This window comes from Rhinolophus sinicus, chromosome 14, assembly GCF_057876585.1.
Source record: "Rhinolophus sinicus isolate RSI-liver-muscle chromosome 14, RSI-T2T, whole genome shotgun sequence".
NCBI lineage: Eukaryota > Metazoa > Chordata > Mammalia > Chiroptera > Rhinolophidae > Rhinolophus > Rhinolophus sinicus.
The window spans coordinates 152648762-152665808 of record NC_142514.1 but is presented as its reverse complement, the minus strand read 5'-3'; the positions used below and the strand labels follow the sequence as shown (position 1 = coordinate 152665808).

The window sequence follows — 17047 nt, the reverse complement described above, 5'->3', positions numbered from 1 at the left end:
GGGAAAGGAGGTTGGACCAGTTAGGTTCCAAGCCCCTGCTGTTCATGCCATGCTAAGTTCTGGAAGCAGGGGAAGCTATTCAAGTCTCCAGCACCTTCAGAAGAGAGACCCTGGAGCAGCGGGCAGAGTGTTTTCAGTTCTGACTGAATCACTTTTTCCTACATCCTAACAGATTCCTTTGTGGCCTTGTGCCTACCCGAAGATTGGAAATCAGGTGTATATGTGAGTCATCTTCTGGGCTCTGCCCAACCTGCCCATTTCTTCATTCAGCATCATTCTCTAAACACTTACAATGGGCCTAGGCCCTCTCCTCTCCTGTCCCATCCATCCATCCATCCATCCATCCATCCATCCATCCATCCATCCATCCATCCAAACAAACATTTATTGAATATGCATCAGGTACTATTTTAGGGTTTGGGATATAATAGTGAGCAAAACCAGCCATGGTCTCTGCTCTCATGAAACCTACTGGGTTTTGGAGGAGAGAGAGAATTAATCAAATAATCACCAAATGTAGATGCCAACTGTGACAAGTGCTACAAAGGAGATATGCCTGGTGCTACAAGAGCCAATGATGGCTGGGTGGGGGAATCTCTCTGAGGGGGCAGAGAAGGCTTCCCTGAGGAAGTGCCTCTCGATCTGTTATTTGAAGTAAGGGGGAGTGAAGTGGGAGGGGTGTGGGCATTCCAGGCTCAGCCAATAGCCCGTGCAGAGGCCTCCTGGCAGCAGGGAGCAGTCAGTGTGCAGGAGGGACCGGCTGAGGAGGAGGGAGGGAGGGAGGGAGGGAGGGAGGCAGGGGTCAGACCTGCTGGGCTTTGTAGGCCTTTTCACGGAACTGTCTTTTCTTTAGAGCCAAGGGGATAAAGGGTTTGAATTGGGAGTGGCATGATTAGCCTTACATTTTGAAAACGAATATTCCCCAGTCACTGTTTTATTTTTCCTATAGTGTTGGTTATTGTCATGTGTTTTAATAAGGCAATTTTCAACCCTCGAAGAGTTTTTAAGCATTTTTGTTCATTTTCATAACTTTTCAGGGTCTTTTCTCCCTATTCGTAATTTGTTTTAGCACTTTTCCATATTTGTAATAGTTGAACATTGGAACTGCCTAAGGGCCCAATTGATGAGTGGACTTCTTGGGACCACCGACTTAGAATCACAGAGGAGGGAAGCCTGAGGGGACATGTTATTGGGGTGCTCATTTTGTGTTGGATACGTTGAGGCTCTGAGAAGGAAGGGTCACACTGAAGGGACAGTGAGGACTAGCGTTTGAGCTCCTGGCTCCTGGCCTAGTGCCCTTTCCCCTCTGTTCCTACTCCAGTTGTGAGCAGAACCGGATCAAAGTGGGATTACAGGAGTTGTCTAAATCTTTCTTTTGCATGTCTCTGTATTCTGATGTTTCTATAAGAGTATAAATTGCTTTGGCACAAGATAAAAACACAAAGAATAAAAGAAAGAATTAAAGAGTTCTATGCAAGGTATTTCACCTGAACTCCCCCTCTGCCGTGCAGTATTATTGCCCTCCAATCAGCACTGCCTCTCCAAAGACAGTGGCCTTCAAGGCCTTTTGGCTCAGACTCAGGGTCACACAGATCCCAGCTTTGAGCCACAGGGTCCAGGAAAAGCCAGTGTGTTCTGGGAGCACAGATCCCTGGAGCCTGCACACCAGAGGTGGATGAGATGCTAAGTGGGGAGGGGTGGCCCTAGAGAGGAGGGACTGCGAGTCCCAGGGAGCCCAGCAGAGGGCAGCAGAGGAAGCTCGCCCAAGGCTCCTATGAGTGTCTGCTGAGAATATGGAGAATATCCCTGGGGGTCCAGAGGCTCTGTGGAGAATTTAGGTCAGGTTCTGAAAGAAGGGAATGGGAAAGCTACTCTAGATTTGTGTAGGGGGGATGATGGCTTGTGTAAAGCTAGGGAGGCAGGAATTAAATCAAAATAGTCAGAGGTGAGGATGGGGACTAGATGCTCCATGCAGGCAGGGAGGGGACTGTCTGATGCATGCAAGCAGCTATACCAGTAGAACAGTGCCTAGCATGCAATATGCATTAAATTAATAGTCATTGATCAAATGCACAAATGGAGATACTGTTGGGTTAGGGGAGGGAAGGAAAGGCATGGCAAATGTTTGAGTGGATGACTAAAAAGAAAGGAATTTTTTACTTATTGAGCCTACTATTCGTTGGGCAATGTACTAATAATAAGCTCCTTAAATTCCTGATCTCTCTTTTTAAAGTGAGTTTTTTAATTGAAAAATAATATACACTTAACGTTAAAAAATATGAAACAAAACAAAAAATCTAAAAATAAGTCTCACTCTCATCCTAGACACTCAAGTCTCCTTCTCAGAGGCTAACAATGCTTTTTTGCATGTATTTTTAGAGGTTTTACATGCACATCCCTTGAGGGTCACCTGCTCCCTTCCTCATACAGGCAATTGGCCTGTAGTTGGCTTTTCTTGTAGTGTTCTTATCTGGTTTGGGTATCAGGGTAATAATGCTGGCCTTATAAAATGAGTATGGGAGTGGTCCTTTCTGTTCAATTTTCTGGAAGAGTGGAGAAGGACTAGTGTTAATTCTTCTTTAAATGATTGGTAGAATTCACCAGGAAAACCATCTGGTCCTGGGCTTTTCATCGTTGGGAGATTTCTTCTCTTTTTTTTTTTTTTTTTAAGATTTTATTGGGGAAGGGGAACAGGACTTTATTGGGGAACACTGTGTACTTCCAGGCCTTTTTTTCCAAGTCAAGTTGTTGTCCTTTCAATCTCAGTTGTGGAGGGTGCTGTTCAGCTTCAGGTTGTTGTTCTTTCAGTCTTAGTTGTGGAGGGCACAGCCCACCATTCCTTGCAGGACTCTAACCGGCAACCTTGTGGTTGAGAGGACTCGCTCCAATTAACTGAGCCACCGGGAGCTCAGTGGCATCTCAGCTTAAGGTGCCGTGTTCAATCTTAGTTGCAGGGGGCGGAGCCAACCATCCCTGCAGGCGTTGAGGAATCGAACCGGCAACCTTGTGGTTGAGAGCCCACTGGCCCATGTGGGAATCAAACTGTCAGCCTTTGGCGTTAGGAGCATGGAGCTCCAACCGCCTGAGCCACCGGGCTGGCCCCTATCCTGTTCTCTTTATCTTTAGTGAATCTACTGTAGGTTTTTGCTTTGTGGTAGCCATAAGGCTTACATAAAAATATCTTATATATATAACAGCATATTTTATGCTGATAACAATTTAACTTTAATCCCATATAAAAACTCCACCCTTTTATCCCCTCCTTTTTTGTTTTGGATGTCACAGATGACCTCTTTTTATACTGTATATTCATTAACAAATTATTGTAGTTAATTCTTTTTAATATTCTTGTCTTTTATCCTTTATACTAGAGTTAAGTGGTTAACATACCACATTATAGTATTAGAGTATTCTGAATTTGTATATGTACCTACCTTTACTAGCATGTTGTATATTTTCATATGTTTTCCTGTTACTAATTAGCAACCTTTCAGTTCAGCTTGAAGAACTCCTTTCAGCATTTCTTGTAAGGCAGATCTAGTGGTGATGAACTCCCTTAGCTTTTGTTTTTTCTGGGAAATTCTTTATCTTGTCTTTATTTCTGAAGGATAATTTTGCCAGATAGAGCACTCTTGACTGGCAGTTTTTTCCTTTAAGAACTTTTACCATCCCACTTTTTCCTCGCTTGTAAGGTTTCTGCTGAGAAATATGCTGATTGCCTTACAAGTTCCTAGTAAGTTACCAGCTTCTTTTGTCTTCCTGCTTTTAAAATTCCCTCTTTGTCTTTGATTTTTGACAGTTTTATTATAATGTGTCTTGTAGAGGATCTCTTTGAGTTTAAGTGACATATGAGCTTCATGATCTTGGATACCCACATCTCTCCCCAGATTTGGGAAGTTCTCAGCCATCATTTCTTTAAATAAGCTTTCTAACCCCTTTCTCCCTTTGGAGCTCCAATAATTCACAAATTATTTCTTTTGGTGGTATCCCATAGATTGTGGAAGGTTTCTTCACTCTTTTTCATTCTTTTTTCTTTGTTCTCCTCTGACGGGGTAATTTCAAAGTTCCTATCTTCTACCTCACAGATTCTTTCTTCTGCTTGATCCATTCTGCTGTTGATGCTGTCTATTGCATTTTACATTTCATTCATTGTAGTCTTCAGCTCCAGAATGTTTGTTCCTTTCTTTATGATTTCCCTCTCTTTGTTAAACTTCTAATTTTGTTCATGTATTGTTTTTCTGATTTCAATGAATTGTCTTTCTGTATTTTCTTGTAGCTCATTGAGTTTCCTTAAACAGCTATATTGAATTATTTGTCAGGTAACTCGCATATCTCCATCTCTTTGGAATTGATTACTACAAGATTAGTGTAATCCTTTGATGGTGTCATGTTTTGTTACTTTTTCATGTTCCTTGAAGTTTAGTGTTGCTGTCTTTGCATTTGAAAGAGCAGTCACCTCCTCTAGTCTTTACTAACTGCCACCTTCAATGTGTTCAAACTTGTATTTTTTTCTCCAGTGATGTGCTAGAACTTCTCTGCTGGAAACCTGGACTTCCACAGAGACTCCCTCATCTGTGTGCAATTATCTAAGACAATGTTTTCCAGGGGCTCCTCCACTGCAGCCAAGATGGACTAAAGTCAGTTCTTGGGCCACTGCAGTGTTTACAGAAGGACCGAGGTCTGTATGCCAATCGCCTGATGCATGTGTGGGTAAAACTCCTCCTGGGTTTCTTTGCATATGGTGCTGGATCCCACACCCCTACAAAACACTTTTTGTCCATGGATGGATGCCAAATCATTGTTGTTGGGGGGGGGGAACACAAACAAGGCATATCTTATTCAACCATGATGCTCCCTATATATTAATATTGTAGCATACCATATACACAGTTCTGCATCTTTCACTTAATATCTTAGAGACCATTCCATAGGAGTACATAGAGATCTATCTCATTCTTTTTAATAGCTGCATAGCATCCCATTGTAGTATGACATAATTTAACCTGTTCCTTTTAAAAAAATTGAGGTATAATTGACATATAACATTATATTAGTTTCAGGTATATAACATAATGATTCGATATTTGTATATATTGTGAAATGTCACCACAATAAGTCTAATTAATACCCACCACCCTAGAAACTTGTTCTTTTTTGATAAACATTTAGGTTGTTTCTAGTCTCTTGTAACTATTGACAATGCTGTAGTGAATATTCTAGTACACAGGCCTTTGTGTCCCTGCATGGGCACTAATGTAGGATAAATTTCTAGTAGTGGAATTGCTCAAATTTAAATACATATACATAGTCAAAAGGTATATGTATTTAAATTCTAACAGCTATTACCAAATTGTCTTCAAGGAGACAACCATTTTATAGTCCCACCAACAATGAACAAGAATGTCTTTCTTTACAATGTGCTTTTTTTTTTTTTTGGCCAATTTGATATCTAAAAAATAGTATCTGACCTTAATTTTAATCTGCCTTTGTCCTATTATGAAGTGGCTGAATGTCTTTTCATTTGTTTAAAAGCAACTTGTGTTACTTTTATGTGAACTGTGTTTATGACCTTTGCCCACTTACTGTATTATTTTAAATCAATGTTTAACAACAAAAACACTACTTTCCCATTGTCATTTGCTCAAGAACCTCCTCAAAGGAAGGATGCCCTCTCAGTACTTTGGGTTCTCTTCCACAATCACACCAATTCCCTCTAACTCATATCAGCCTCCTTCCCCAATACCACCGTCTGTTTCCAAGAAAGGGTGCCTGTATAGTCTCCTCAGCATCCCACAGCCGGCCCACAATCCTGTTTGCTCTCCTACCCTCCCCATCTGGAGTGCTCTCTTCCCAGTCAAACCTAAGCAGTCCTTCAGGGTCTAGCAGAATTCCACTTGTCTGGGTACGTTTCTGATTAACTAGTGCCCACATTACCTACATCTCACTTTCACGTGAGCCTCATCCCACCAAACTGCAGCCTATGTTCCTCAAAGGCTAGGCCTCACATCTCCCAGAGTCCAGCTTCCTCTCTGTCTCTGCTTATCGTGCAGGGGTGTCAGTATGGAGTGTGTTTCATATACTTATTCAGCATTTATTGATTGCATACATGAGTCAGGCACTGTTCCAGGAGCTGGGGATATGGCAGTGTATGGGACATTCTCTCATCCAGCTGATATTTTAGTGGGGGCAGAGGGCTAATATACAACAAGGAAGGCAATAAACAAACACAGATAAGAATGTCAATTAAGGGGGCCGGCCCTGTGGCTCAGGCAGTTGGAGCTCCCTGTTCCTAAAATTGAAGGCTGCTCATTGGATTCCCACATGGGCCAGTGGGCTCTCAACCACTCAACCACAGGGTTGTGGTTGGACTCCCTCAAGCTCCTCGACTCCGGCAAGGCATGGTGGGCTCCGCGCCCCTGAAACTAACAAAGGCAACTGGACCTGGAGCTGAGCTACGCCCTCCACAACTAAGATTGAAAGGACAACTTGACTTGGAAAAAGTCCTGGAAATACACACTGTTCCCCAATACAGTACTGCACCCTCGTCCCCAATAAAATCTTAAAAAAAAAAAAAAAAAGAATGTCAATTAAGTGTACACGAGTAATAGAATAGACAGTGAAGGAAAAGGGGAATGGTTTCCTTTAGACAGAGGGCTCAGGAGCTGAGATTAGAGCAGAGACCTGAATGTGAGAACGCTTCAGCCATGTAACTTTCCAGGGCCCCCAGGAGAGGCCACACCTGGTGGCTCTGCTCTTCCAGATGGAAGAAATTCTGTCTGGCTCTCAGTACCTCTTTCTCTCACTTGACAGGAATTGAAGGCAGAAGCCTGTGATCCCTGCAACTTCAGGGCCGTGTGTGTGTGTGTGTGTGTGTGTGTGTGTGTGTGTGTGTGTGTGTGTTGTGTGGCAGGATTTGCACCCTTCTACTTCACGTGCCAGCTGCAAACCTGGGGAAAATGAAATCACGCTTGACTTGGCATGAATAGAGCACCTACTACGTGCCAGGTCCAGTTAAGCATTTCACACCATTGTCACTTCATTTAATCTACACAACAATCCTGTGTAGTATTTATTATTAACTTTATTTTACAGAGGAAGAAACCAAGGCTCGGAATATGGAATTGACCTGTTTAAGTTCATATGGTTCAGAAAGAAGTACAGTTCCGGAGAGATAAGTTCTGTCGTAGGGATCGGGTGGGGTTTACTGGACCATTCGGAGTGCACCCTGTTTTCGGAGTTTGCCCCAGACGCCTGGACAGCGGGTCCCCAGCCCCGCCCGGGTCTCCCGCCTCAGGGGCAAAGGGGCGCGCGGCGGGTTGGGGGCGGGGAAGGCGCGGGGACAAAGGCCGTGGCCACCGCGCTCCGGCCGGCGGGTGCGGCGGCGAACTTCCGCGGTGGTGCTGGGACTCCGCACGCCCGCGCTCCGAGAAGCCCGCACAGCGATGGAGCGCCCTTGGGTGCCGCCTGGGCCCACGCAGGCCGAACCCGCAGGCCCGCCGCCCGCACCGCCCCCTCCCCCGCCTCCACCCCCTCTCCCCCGCCCCGCGGCGCCCGCGGCGGCTCCGAGCTCGGCGAACATGGCGGCGGCGCCGATCGGGCGGGACACTTTACCTGAGCACTGGTCCTACGGCGTGTGCCGGGACGGCCGCGTCTTCTTCATCAAGTGCGGCGCAGGAAAGCGGGGCCGCTGGGGAGGGGGTGGTGCCGGGCAGGGGTGCGGGGCCCGGAGGGCGCCCCCCGGGAGGCGGTGGCGCTAACAGGTGCACCTCTTTCTCCGCAGTGACCAACTCCGCTGCACGACCTGGCTGCACCCACGCACCGGGGAGCCGGTCAACTCCGGCCACATGATTCGCTCAGGTGGGCTCCAGGCCGGTGGGGTGGAGCACCTGGGGGGCGCGCGCCTGGACCGCCCAAGTTTCACCCGACTTTTCTCGCGTTTCCGCAGACCTGCCCCGCGGCTGGGAGGAAGGCTTCACGGAGGAGGGCGCCAGCTACTTCATCAAGTGAGTGACCGAGGCGCCGCCGCACTCACACCTGTGCCTCGGGGTCCCACCCGGTTCCCGCCGCGCGCGCGTCCCCTCTTCCCGCGCGGGTCGCGGGGAAGAGTTGGCGCGCACAGCGACGCGGCCGTAGATGTGTGAGGTTTTATGCACCGAGTTGTGTGGCGGGCTGCAGACAGGAGGTGGGGTGGGGTCCGCATCTCCGTGGGGGAACCAGGGCGGGGGTCCGGGACCCGGCCCGCGGCGGGGGCTGGGGCTGCACATTGCGCCCCGGACCCGGCAGTTTGCCTGGCTGCGGGCGTTGGTGTGAGGGGCGGGACACGCCTCCTTTCTGGGGTCTCCGATTGCGCTGGGCCGCGCGGGTGCCCAGGCCAGGATGGGCGGAGGGGGGGCGGGAGGAGAGTAGATTAGGAGTTCCGTCCGCGGTCTGAGAACTGGAGGTGAGGAGGGTGGGCAGGGGAGAAGGAAACGATGGGACTCTCGTTTGGGGAGGTCTTTCCTTTCGGCTGTATTCTCTGGGATGGTAGTGGAGAGTCGGAAACGCACCCCACTCTGTCCCTCCACCGCGCGGGCCTGACGGGGAGAGGTGGGGGTGGGGAGGGGAACCTATCAGCCAATAATATTCCTGGAACTCTTCGGCGGCTCTTTAACTGGTGCTGAGCGGGGACAATCATTCCTGCCTCCGCTTAGTTAAGTGGTAGTTTTTCTGCAAAAGCCCGGGAGCCTTGTCCCACAAGCCAACTTATTCCCAGACCCGAGTCTGTAGAAATGAACTAGCCAGGTCACGCCAGACCTGGGTCTATAGAAATGAAATAAGGGCGCCGTTCAGACTCTAACCCTAGTATAGTCTTGACTTCCCCACTCCGGGCGTATACTTGTGTTAACAGCGTTCCTCCCTCTGCCTGCTCAGCCAGTGAGCTCCATGAGGTCAGAACTGCTTTTCATCCTTTGCCCCAGTGCCTGGCACAGAGAAGGCACTCGGGAAATGTTTGTTCACAGAATAAACGAGCTAAAGGTCTGGACGGTGGTCTGACTATGACTAAGTGTAGGTTTGGGGGCTGAGTCATAAATTCTTTCTTCACTGAGTTGAAAACACTGCCAGCTGGCAGTGGAACAGCACATTGGAAACTCAGATGGTCCTATGAAATCCTGGAGTCTCCCTCCCGCGTTTGGCTCTGGCAGGAAGGTTGAAATTCTAATGGATGAGATTTATAGGACTGTGGCTGTGGTCTTACTGTCCTGCCATGGTGTGTGTGTGTGTGTGTGTGTGTGTGTGTGTGAAGTTGGGGAGCTGGCTGGGACCATCAAAAGCTTTCCATCAGTGGGCCTCTCTGGCTTATAACTGCATCCATCGATATTTACTAGATTTCTGTGTGTGCCATGCATTATTCTAGGTACTGGACCTACAGAAGTGAGAGAGGCAGATAAGGTCCTCATGCTCATAGATGGTCCAATCTACTGGGAGAGGGGAGGGAGCAGAAAATAAGTAATAAACAAGACTAATATCAGACAGTAAGTGGTAAGTACTGTGCAGAAAATTGAAATAGCGTGATGTGATATCAAGTGACTGGGTGGCTTAGTTGGATTGGGAAGTCAGTGGGGGTGTTTCTGAGTAGGTGACATTTAAGGTAAAATGTGAATGACAAAACAGATCCATCCTTGTGTTGAGGAGGTAGCAAAGCTTTTCTGGAAGAGGGAACAGCCAGTGCAAAGGCTTTAAGGCAAGAAAGAGCTTCAAGTTCAAGGAGCAGAAAGGCCCATGTGGCTGGAATGTGGTGAACAAGGGAGAAAGTGGCATGAGAAGCGGTCACAGGTTTGCGAGAGCTAGACAGTGTGAGACTTTGTGAACCAAGGTTAGGAGTTTTTAAAATTAGTTCTAAGTCCAGTGAGAAGTCACTAGAGAGTTTTAAGTGGAGGAGCAACAATTTGATTTGCTTTTTTAGGAAGATCACTCTATCTGCTGTAGAGTGGGCTGTGGTGAGGACCTGTAGCTGGCAGGATGGCAGTGAGGGGCTGTTGTGGTCCAGGCAGGGAGGGGTCAGTGATGGCATGATTGGGAGTGGCAGCCCTGGAGATGGCGAGGAGTGGTCCGATTCAGGCTTGATGATTTGGATGCAGTCTGTGGGAGAAAGAGAAGAGACAAAGACGACTCCTAGAAGCTTGAGCAACTGAGTGGATGGTGCCCGCATCATTGAAATGGGAAGGAGGCTGGGGGAGGAGCACGTTTGGGGTGGGAGAGAGCGTGAGATATTGTTTTGCCATGTTACATTTGAGATGTGAGTATATCAACCAGTCAGATGTGTGCATCTGAAGTTATGGGAGAGGACTGAAGAGATACAGTTGGTTATTGTTAGAGGTGTCATTCAAGGCCACAGGATTAGATGAAATTACCTAGGAGGAGAGTGTAGACAGGAAAGAATAGATGCCCTAAGCCTTGGGCAGAGCAGCATTTAGAGGTTGGGAAAAGCAGATCCAGCAAAGGAGACTGAGAAGGACTAAGAAACCCTGGGAGAGTGAAGGGGTCCAGAAGCCTAAAGGACAAAACCCGGCTGGAGTAGGTGTAAGTAGGTGGACTAAGAGAAAATACGGAGTGAGGAAATGGAGACAGTAAGTTTGGGTGAATCTTTCAGGAAGTTTTAATATGGAGTCGAGAAATTAGCTGAGAACTGGAAAGGATGTGGGTTTGAGGGAGAGATATGGGAGATTACAGAGTGTGGTTTGTTCCGATGGGAATGATCCAGTAGAGAGGGAGAAACAGGGGAGGCAGGAAAGAGACGGGACCATTGCTGGAGCCGTTTCTGAGAGGTGAGGGAAGAGACCCGAGGCATAGTCGCACTGGTGTCAGATGGGAACAGGGCACTTCATTGATGGGAGGAAGGACTGCAGGTGTCAGAGCTGATGCAAGGAGGCCAATAGGTGTGGTGAGGGGAGAGGTGAGTGTGCCTGTTTGATGGTTTCTGTCCTTTCCCTGAAGTTCTAGGCAAAATCTTGAGGGTAAGGATCCTGGGCCATTGTTACAGCCTCCTGCCCTTCATCTCTTTTGCTGAATCTTCTATGGAAGTCCCTTGTGGTTACTCTTCAGTGGGCCCCAGTTTCCTACCCCCTGGACCTGGGCTGAGTCCTCCCAGGCCAAGGGGAAAGCAGTGTGTGACAGTACCCCTGCCATCGAAGGCAAGCCATGTGGGGCAGCTGGGACCCTCTGGCAGCTGATTGTATTTTCTACCTCCTTCTGTGACAAGTTCTTGAGAGACTTAAGGGTTTGGGAATTATTATTCTCCTTTTCCTCGCATAAAAAATGTTTTGCGTCAGTCTGCTTTCTCGGATTTGCCAGGAGCATTTCTGAATTTTGTGGCATTTGTGTGTGTGGGGGGGGTAGGGGGTGGGGGGGTTCTCTAATATGGCTCAGTTAGAGGGACAAAGCATCGGCAAAGCTGATTTTATTTTCCCCAGAGGATCCTTGGACTGGAAAGTTGTGTGAGGTTTTCAGGATGTATCAGTTGCTCCTGATATTTAGCAGATGCTTGAATACTCTGTAGAGCCCATGTCTTGAAGCGGAAAACATTAAGCTAAGGCAGGTGGATTTTAGTTTTGGTTTCTGCATTTTGGGTTCAATTGTGGATTAACTAGGCACAAAATATTTGAGGAATCTATTCCCAGTTCTCCCAATTCCAGACTAGGTGATGCTGATATCCCCCTATTAGTTTCAGATGACATCCTCTTTAAGAAGACTTCCTGTACTCTACGAGTTCTCTACTTGTCTGGGAGTCTCTTAGCCAGGAAGCAAGATTCCCTAGTGCTCGTGATAACAGTGTCGGTAACAGCAGCAGCAATACTAGTGGTAGCAATTATGTAATAGCCTCATCTTTTCAAGTCCTTGAAAAATGCCAGGAACTGTTTCTTTTTGAATCTTGTAGATGATAGGTCTTCTATTATCTTTATGTTTTTAGTTACTTAGATTTATTAGGGTAACATTGGTTAAACCAGGAACTGTCTTACAATTAGTACCTGATTTAATTCTCACAACCACTTGATGACATAGGAACTATTACTAGTCTCATTTTACCAATGTGGAAACCCATAATAATTCTGGGCATTCCGACAGCAAAAGCAGTTGGCTTTTTCTGGTACCTTTTCTTCTTTGATCCTTGTAACAGCCCCTAGAAGCAGAGAGCAGGGGTTAATCCTGTTCTATAGGTGAGGCAGCTCGGGTCCATGAAGGTTCAGTGATTCGGCCGGAGCGTTAGAGCTGGAGCTAGAAGGTGGGTCTTCAGTCTCTGATATGGTAACCGTCGTAGGAGTGGTGGCTCCCACCGCAGTCCACAGGAGCCCTATGCCATGTGTCGCTGCTTCTGCTCAGGCCGCCCAAGGCTCAGGGGGCCAAGCCTTCTTCGCTTTTGTTGGGACCAAGGCGCCTTGGAAGGGCAGCTGTCCATGATCTCTTATGCTGATGGGTGGTGGTGCTTGTCTGATTAGTCAGAAACAAGGACGTTAATTATTACTTGGTAAAAACAGTTTGATGGACAGCCAGACCCACGAGGGAGAAGTTCTAGAAGAGGCTTTGGGCGCTAGAGTGTTACACTGGGCTGGTCTTCAGCAGTTTTGTGGAACCCCATGCATTGGGTTCTCCCTACAGCAGGTTTTGAATAGCCCTGAGTCCGTAAGGAGGATGAATGGCAGAGAGGAAGGGTCTTGGCTACGCTGCCTGTGCCAGGGTTGCTCCCTGTCTCCCACCTCTGAGACTGGCGCTCATTCCAGCACTAGGCATTGATTACGCACTTGGTATTTAGTGAAACAGCAGTGTTTAAAGGACCCAGTGAGTTCAGTAGGTATTTAAGGTCTTGAACTTTTTTTCACAAAACTTTTTTGTTGGGGAGGAGATCAGAGTGTGGGGGAGACCAGGCAAGGTGAAAGAAGCAAAGCAGCCAGGAACCGTGCGTGTTGAGGCTGGTGCCTGGAGCCCAGGCTTCTTGGATGTAGTCACTTGCTGTCAACAAAAAGCACACAAGGCAGGAACCCGGCCTCTGGCTTCTTTACCTGATAGTCTCATGCTCTGCATCTGGGCACTGGGACCTCTGTTGGCCATTGGACTGGGCCATCCTCCCTCCCTGGTTGCGAGGTTTCTTGGTCCTCTGTGACTTGGCTCCAGGGTCCTGGTGGGAAACAGCTGATTGCACAAGGTCTCTTCTAGCTGTATGTGTCTCCTTGTTAGTTTTGGAGCCTTGCAGCGCCATCCTGTGTGGGTGCCCATTCCCAAATGAGGGCAGTGAGGCTCTTGGGAAAGGCATTTCCGGGAGTTGGAGGAAGGCTGCCTCTCCCTCCTCCCTCACCCCTTTGGCCCTCAGCAGGTCCTAGGGGCAGGACTGGCTTCATCATTTGCAAGGCCCAGAGCAAAAGGAGAGTGCAGGATCATTTGTTCAAAAAGCCAGAGAAAAGAGTCATTAAAGGTATTTAAGGCTTTTTTCTTTCTTCTGTAGTCTTTCCCTCTACTTGTCGTGGTGCTTTTATTTACCATTTAATGTCATTCTGAGTTAAAAATACACACACACACACACACACACACACACACATACACACACACATATTAGAATAAATCTTATGGTTCATCTTTATATTGTGGAACAGAAAGTTTTAAATGCAGATATCAGGACATTGACCTCATAGGCTGAATGAAGCCTACCACCGCGCTCCATTCCCAAGACACCACACAGGGGAAGAATGCTGGTGCTCAGGCCCCCTGGACAGGAGTGAGGAGGAGGGAGGCTGGGTGGGGCTTGGGGCTCTAGGAGGCCGGGAGTGGCTGGTTAAGAACCTGTCCCAGGGAGGCAGGGAGAAGGGACCAGCGTGAGCCAAGGCTTCCAGCCTCCAAAATGGTTACCCTTCTAGAGATAATGCTACATATTTAGGGGATGTTTTTCTATTCAGCAAACCCATTTTTCGGTCTGACATTAAAGGGGGTGAGGAGAAATGGGGAGTGAAGGCTGAACCAGAGGTGATAGAATGTCCAGGTGGGGACCCCAGTTGGCCGAAGGCACCAAGTGTAGAAGGCCCTTCGGGCAAGCCTTTGAATACTGGATGACGCAGCCAGCAGCCTCCTTCAGGTTAATTATGCTGTCAGCCAAGGGACGGTCTTCCAGGCCATCCCAAGAAGAAGTCTGTCCTGGCTGCCACGTTTTCCTCCCCAGACAAATGTTGAACTTCATGTTAGTGAAATCTGTCTTGTAGAGTGCCAACCTGTTGGTTCATTTATTTGTCTCTTTCTCATTGTCATCATTCTGGAACAGCAGTCGCAGAAACTGTATTTCAAAGCAGAGAGCAACAGTTCCACAAAGAATTCCTGGGAAACTAGCAACTTACATCTATTTAGAAGGGAATTTCCGAGATCTCTCGTTGCAAGTTAAGAAAAGGTTCTCCCAGCTTCACAAGTTTTGGCATAATCCCACACTTCACGTTTCGTTTCCTGGTTGTTTTATCAAGGGTGAAAGCTGGCTCATGGATCAAAATGTTAGGTTCTGTGCAAAAGGAACAAGAGCGGCGTTGTGCAGAAAGCTGACGGAGGGATTCAGAGCCATGATTTGTACTGCGGTCTCAAAACCATCCCAGGAAAGATATGGAAAATCCTCTTTAAGAAACTTGCAAGTTGCTTCTCAAGGCTTTTTTTTTTTTATCAGAGAAAGGACGGGGGTTGGGTAGTGGGGAGAGGTGTTTTCCCCAATTTGCAGTGCTGTTTGTTTGAAGAGGGCGGGTGGAGGTTTCTTGTGCACTGATGCCTCTTTCCATTCTCTCAATGTTTCTGGGAGTAAATTTCGGGCTTCTAAATTGAAGACTTTGGAAAAAGGAGCTTACTTAAGAAAGCACTTCATGATATGAACCTTTTGGTGATTGAATGAGGTGCCTGCTCCGGTTTCCTGCCTCTTCAGAAGAGAGCCTGGGTTTGAATTTTGTTGTTCAGCCTTAAGACAGCAGCATCTCAGTAAACTGTCATGATGTCGTAAGTAAATACTGGCAGAGGGAAAAACATGGAGGAATATGGTTTTATGTGCCTACTGGTTTTAAATGGCTGTCAAAACATTTACGTTTCAATTTTCTGAAATGAGAAGTGTTTGGGGTTAATGTTTTGTTTACGAAGTGCTTCATGAACATGATCTGGTGGGAGGCTCACAATTATTGCATTTTTTAGTGTAGAAATGTGGGCTCAGCGTGATAAAGTGACTTCCTAGAGCCACATGCTGCATTAGTTCAGCTTTTTCAGGGTTCAGAGGAGAGGGTGGGCATGTTGGCTCAGACCAGAACTTCTCAGACTTAGCCCTCATGACAGAAGAGGGTGAGAGCCAACTCACCTGGGAGACTGGATGGTAGAAAACGTCCTCCAAATGTTGGTTCTGTCCAAAAATCCATGTAGACTTTACTCTCAGTATAACTTATTATAAAATCCCCTCCCATGCCTTCCATTGAAATCAGTACTTTTGCAGAAAGCATCGTGTGTGTTGTATGGCTTCTGTTTTCCTAAACAGAAACATGTGTCCCCAGGGGCGCCAATTCCCCTGTTCAGGCTTAAGTGACAGGGAAGTGTGGGGAGACTGCTCATCGGCCTTCTAGCCTCTCTGAGCCCTGCTTCTCCAAATGAGGGCGTGTAGGCCTTGACGAAAACAACATCAGCAGCGGTTGTGAACCCGGTTTGTCGTGTGCCTGGACAGAGCTGTGGAGGCCCCCTTCTCTCTCTTGCATCCAGCCTACTCACAGTCACCTGGAAGCTGGCCTGGCAGCAGGGTGGGTCTTTCTGGAAGCCCAAAGCATAGCCAGGCAACTCCATCGTGCAGAAAAACGCACAAGGGTTGTGTATGAGGTGGTAGCATGTGTGAGGAGGCAGTGGTAAGGACTCTGGATTCCTAGATTCCACTACTTATAGCTCCCTGACCTTGGTACGTTACCTACTCCTTTTAAGCCTCACTTCCTACCCCAGTAAAATGGGGATAAATGTGAGAATTAAATGAATTAATGGATGGAAAGTTTTTAGCAAGTGCCTGGCTCACCCAATGTGAGCTCCTCTTCCGTACATCCACACAGCTCTGAGATGGGGGTGGAGACGTGGATTCTGAATCCTAATCCCATTCAGCTGGAGAAGTCTGGTGACCTTGAACTGGGCTTGTCTGGGTCGGGAGCATGCAAACTGTAGGACTACTCAGAAATTGGTTTGGACCCATAAAAACTGCATAACCATTATAGTTATTTAAAGGATGTCCTTGAGGTATTTGCTCTTAAGTGGCTGAGGAGAAAAACTCAGTGTATGTGCGCATATACGGGGAATGGACAACAGAGCAGATGGGGAAAAACGTTACCAACGTTACCAACGGGTGAGTCTGGGTGAGGGGCATCTGGAGGTTCTTTGTGCTATTCTTGCAATTTCTCTGTAAGTTTGAAATGATTTCCAAGTAAAAAGTTAATTGAAAAACAACACAATTTAACCTTGTCCATGAAGGGCATGCTGTCCCAAGGTCACAGGTACCTCGTCTGTGCTGCAAGGACCTGGGGACCAAGAGCCCTGGGTAATGACATATGAAAACGGCTCCTGGTTTGCCTCTTTCCTGGGCGTTTAGACGGCTGCACAGATGTCCGCTCCTTAATCCGGGCAGCCACCTGGTTGTCGGCTCTGACGACTGAAGGACAGACTTATTGTCTGGTGCTGCCCGGACCACAGATGTCAGCAGTGATAATCTTCACGCTGCTCCATATGAGTTGCAAACACATATATTACTTTTAGAAGCCGATATTTTTATTCTTCTCATTTTGCCGATCAAGCAGTTGAGGCCTGGATGGAGTGGGAGGGGGGTTAAAAGATCTTCCCAAGGCCAGAGAGAGCATCAGTGGGGGATGGGACCGGAACCTGAGTCTCCTAGGCTCCAAATGTGTGTGCTGTTTCTGTGATGTGGTTCAAGGTGTCCTCTTGCTCCCATTGCCACCCCCTCTGTCCTGAATCCTCCTATAGGGTCTGGTCCCCACACCTGCTCCTTTCAATCTTTCCTGGTGACCTTGAGACAGAGACCCCCTGG

The 17047-nt window shown here is 47.6% G+C and overlaps 1 protein-coding gene and 1 long non-coding RNA gene across 10 annotated transcripts in view; one reads left to right on the top strand and one right to left on the bottom strand.

Moving 5' to 3' along the window:
- LOC141572241 (uncharacterized) overlaps window positions 1–7885 on the bottom strand; it is an 89145-nt gene extending 81260 nt beyond the window's left edge. Inside the window, exon 1 of the long non-coding RNA XR_012497532.2 lies at window positions 7612–7885. This is a non-coding gene — a long non-coding RNA (uncharacterized LOC141572241). The remainder of the gene's footprint in view (window positions 1–7611) is intronic.
- Window positions 6894–17047, top strand: part of PLEKHA7 (pleckstrin homology domain containing A7) — a 204137-nt gene continuing 193983 nt past the window's right edge. For 3 of the 9 annotated variants that reach the window (XM_019746629.3, XM_019746620.3, XM_019746619.3), the window contains exons 1-4: window positions 6895–7005; window positions 7093–7663; window positions 7781–7857; window positions 7946–8003. In XM_019746629.3, coding sequence (XP_019602188.3) covers window positions 7443–7663; window positions 7781–7857; window positions 7946–8003 — 356 coding nt within the window. In that variant the 5' untranslated portion in view covers window positions 6895–7005; window positions 7093–7442. Of the gene's footprint in view, window positions 7006–7092; window positions 7664–7780; window positions 7858–7945; window positions 8004–17047 lie in introns of all 9 variants that reach the window. The other 6 variants (XM_019746623.3, XM_019746621.3, XM_074336073.2 and 3 more) reach the window with 5 other exon arrangements.